The sequence below is a fragment of the Poecilia formosa genome, unplaced genomic scaffold (genome assembly GCF_000485575.1).
Source record: "Poecilia formosa unplaced genomic scaffold, Poecilia_formosa-5.1.2 Scaffold19, whole genome shotgun sequence".
Lineage (NCBI taxonomy): Eukaryota > Metazoa > Chordata > Actinopteri > Cyprinodontiformes > Poeciliidae > Poecilia > Poecilia formosa.
In genome coordinates this window covers 248,656-251,192 of record NW_006799958.1, presented here as the reverse complement: position 1 = coordinate 251,192, position 2,537 = coordinate 248,656, and the positions used below count along the sequence as shown (strand labels likewise).

Below are 2,537 nucleotides of genomic sequence, written 5' to 3'. Positions count from 1 at the left end.
GTTTTCTGGACTTTACTGTAGTAGGTACACCGTAGGGGATTTTCGCGAGCTAAAGTCTGAATTTTGTTGAGTTTTTTGGGGGGGTTTTTTTGTCACTTTCAACTGCCATGCTAGTGTTTATGTTTTACGTTGGTCTATCATATAAAATCCCAATAAATATGCGGATGTCTGTAGTTGAAGTGGCTTGAATGGTTTTGTGAAGTACTGTACAAGCCTAAAGTAGATCACTGTGACTCTCTTTGGAACTGATCGAATGACATCAAGTTGAAAGAAGTTCGGGAACCTTCTAGCTGACAAACGTGTCCTTTCTAAATTTGGATCGTTTTCATCCTTCACTAGAAGGGAAAACACGTGTTGCTTTGGTCTTCTGTAAGTTTAGTAGGACTACACTGGCTTCACATTGGTGCACCTTGCTTTTGGCCCGCCCCGACAGAAGCAAAGCCTGGCCTGTGATTGGCTGCCGTGCGTCAGCTCAGTGGGCTGATGTTCTCTGTGGCTGACACAGCCCCGCCCCCGGTGACGTCCATGACCAACTACTTGCTCATCAGAACAGAATGTGTGATATGTGGATTAAATCTTTGCCATCTTTCACCGGAAGGGAATGTTTTAAAGATTTACAGGACACCTGAGGTAGAAGGATGAGTCGTGGGTCTAAAACTTTTGTGCATTAAAAGCAAATATTTTTATTAAGTTCTTTTTTTAAAATTGTCATTATTATTTGCATGAGATCTGCACCTGTTTCTGGATGAGTCTTCTGCAAAGAAGAGCCTGTCCAACCGGTCTGTGCAGGCGGCCACTGTACCAGATCTAGGTGTTAATCTGGTGTTCCCGTCTCTGTGCTACTTCAGGTCATCCGGTTCAGGTTTCAAACGTGACAAACAGGTTTTAGGAACCGCCTCAGAAGCCAATATAAGAAGGGGTCCTCCAGAGCTGGGAACCACAACGAAAGAGAAGAGCTCACAGAAGCCTGGCAAGAAGAAGAGAAACAAAAACAAAAACAACAACAAAAAATAAGTAAAAATCAGAGCAACTTCAATCAAGATGATGATGCAGCTGTCAGAAACCTCCAAGCAGAAGAACTCGCTCTTTAACGCCATGAACCGCTTCATCGGCGCCGTGAACGACATGGACCAGACCATCCTGGTGCCCAGCCTGCTGCGGGACGTCCCGCTGGAGGAGGACAGGGAGATGGGCGTCCTCAAGTCGGACGTGGAAGACGGGGACATGTACAGCTACTACGAGCTGCTCAAGTCCATCCGCAGTGACATGGAGTGGGGCGTCCGGTGCGCGTCGGCCGACGAGAGGCTCAAGGAGAGCATGAAAGTCACCCGCTCGCACTCCTCCGCCTCCACCTGCTCCTCCCTGTCCTCTGGTTCGGCGTCGTGCTCCGAGGAGGAGGACGAGGGAGAGGACGAGGACCTGCAGAAGCAGTTCCAGTACCACCTGACCGGACTGCAGGGGGTTCTGTCCAAGCTGACCCAGCAAGCCAACTCGCTCACCAAGCGCTACAAACAGGAAATTGGCATCGGAGGATGGGGCCAGTAAAGAGAGGCGCGCGCGCGCATGCTGGACTGTCGATTTATTTTTTTTATATATATATATTTTAAGACATATTTTGAAAAGGCTCACTGGCTGAACTGAACTTTTCTTCCTCGGCGGGCCTGATTTCTGCTGCTGTTGAAAACAATTATCTGAAAGGTGGCGAAGAGCGCAGCGGTCTTTGGTCCTGATTAAAACATTGACGGAACTATTTAATCCTCTATTTAACGTATTTATTACCTCCCGTCGTGTGCTCGAGCTGTTCACACGAAAGCTTGTAACGTGGGGAAGAAGTGGACTGAACCGAGACTGGCAAGTGACTCGTCATCTCCTCTGCCGAGATGACGGTGATGTCAGTGGGTTCACGTGGATTTGTCCTTTGCTGACTCGCTCGGTCTGATGTTTTGCTTAGATTTTTTTTTTTTTTGTTGTTGTTGTTGTTCTCTTTGTTTAGAAGGAGGCAGATGCTTTCTGTACAGCTTGCCCGTGATCTCTTTGTGTCCTACATGGTCAATGAACTGGAATCAAATGAATAATTCTTCTGCCAGGAGAATGATGAGGGTTTCCATGAGATGCTTGTCTCTGTTGTTATTGTCGTTTAGCCTGTTCGGTATTATTGTTATTACAAGGTCCATCTGTCAAAACAAGCAATTACTTTTGTATGCACTTTTTAAAAAAAATATACGTGCACTTAATAAACTTTTATACAAATGTACTACTTTTTGGAGTGTCATTTTTCTACCTGATTGCATTTATGTCACACGATCAGCAACCTTCACATTTCAGTGCGTAGTATTATTCACAACTGTTACTGCAACATATAAGTTTGCTATTTTTCCATTTTTTAGTAATGATGCCACACCTGCTAAGTTCTTGGGTGTTAAAAATAGTCACAAATGTTGCCTGTTATATTTTTAGGATAGGGATCGAAACTGACTGTTGTAAAAATGTATTTAAAATTTTTGAGCCATTTAGCTATAAATTTAAATGTGCTATAG

At 44.8% G+C, this 2,537-nt stretch overlaps 1 protein-coding gene across 1 annotated transcript; it reads left to right on the top strand.

Moving 5' to 3' along the window:
• Positions 1-627: 627 nt before the first annotated feature.
• LOC103134723 (mid1-interacting protein 1-B) lies at positions 628-2,254 on the top strand. Its single transcript, XM_007547124.2, has one exon. It carries the CDS (start codon positions 1,042-1,044, stop codon positions 1,543-1,545), a length of 504 nt encoding a protein of 167 aa, XP_007547186.1. The 5' UTR covers positions 628-1,041; the 3' UTR covers positions 1,546-2,254.
• The last annotated feature ends 283 nt before the right edge of the window (positions 2,255-2,537 follow it).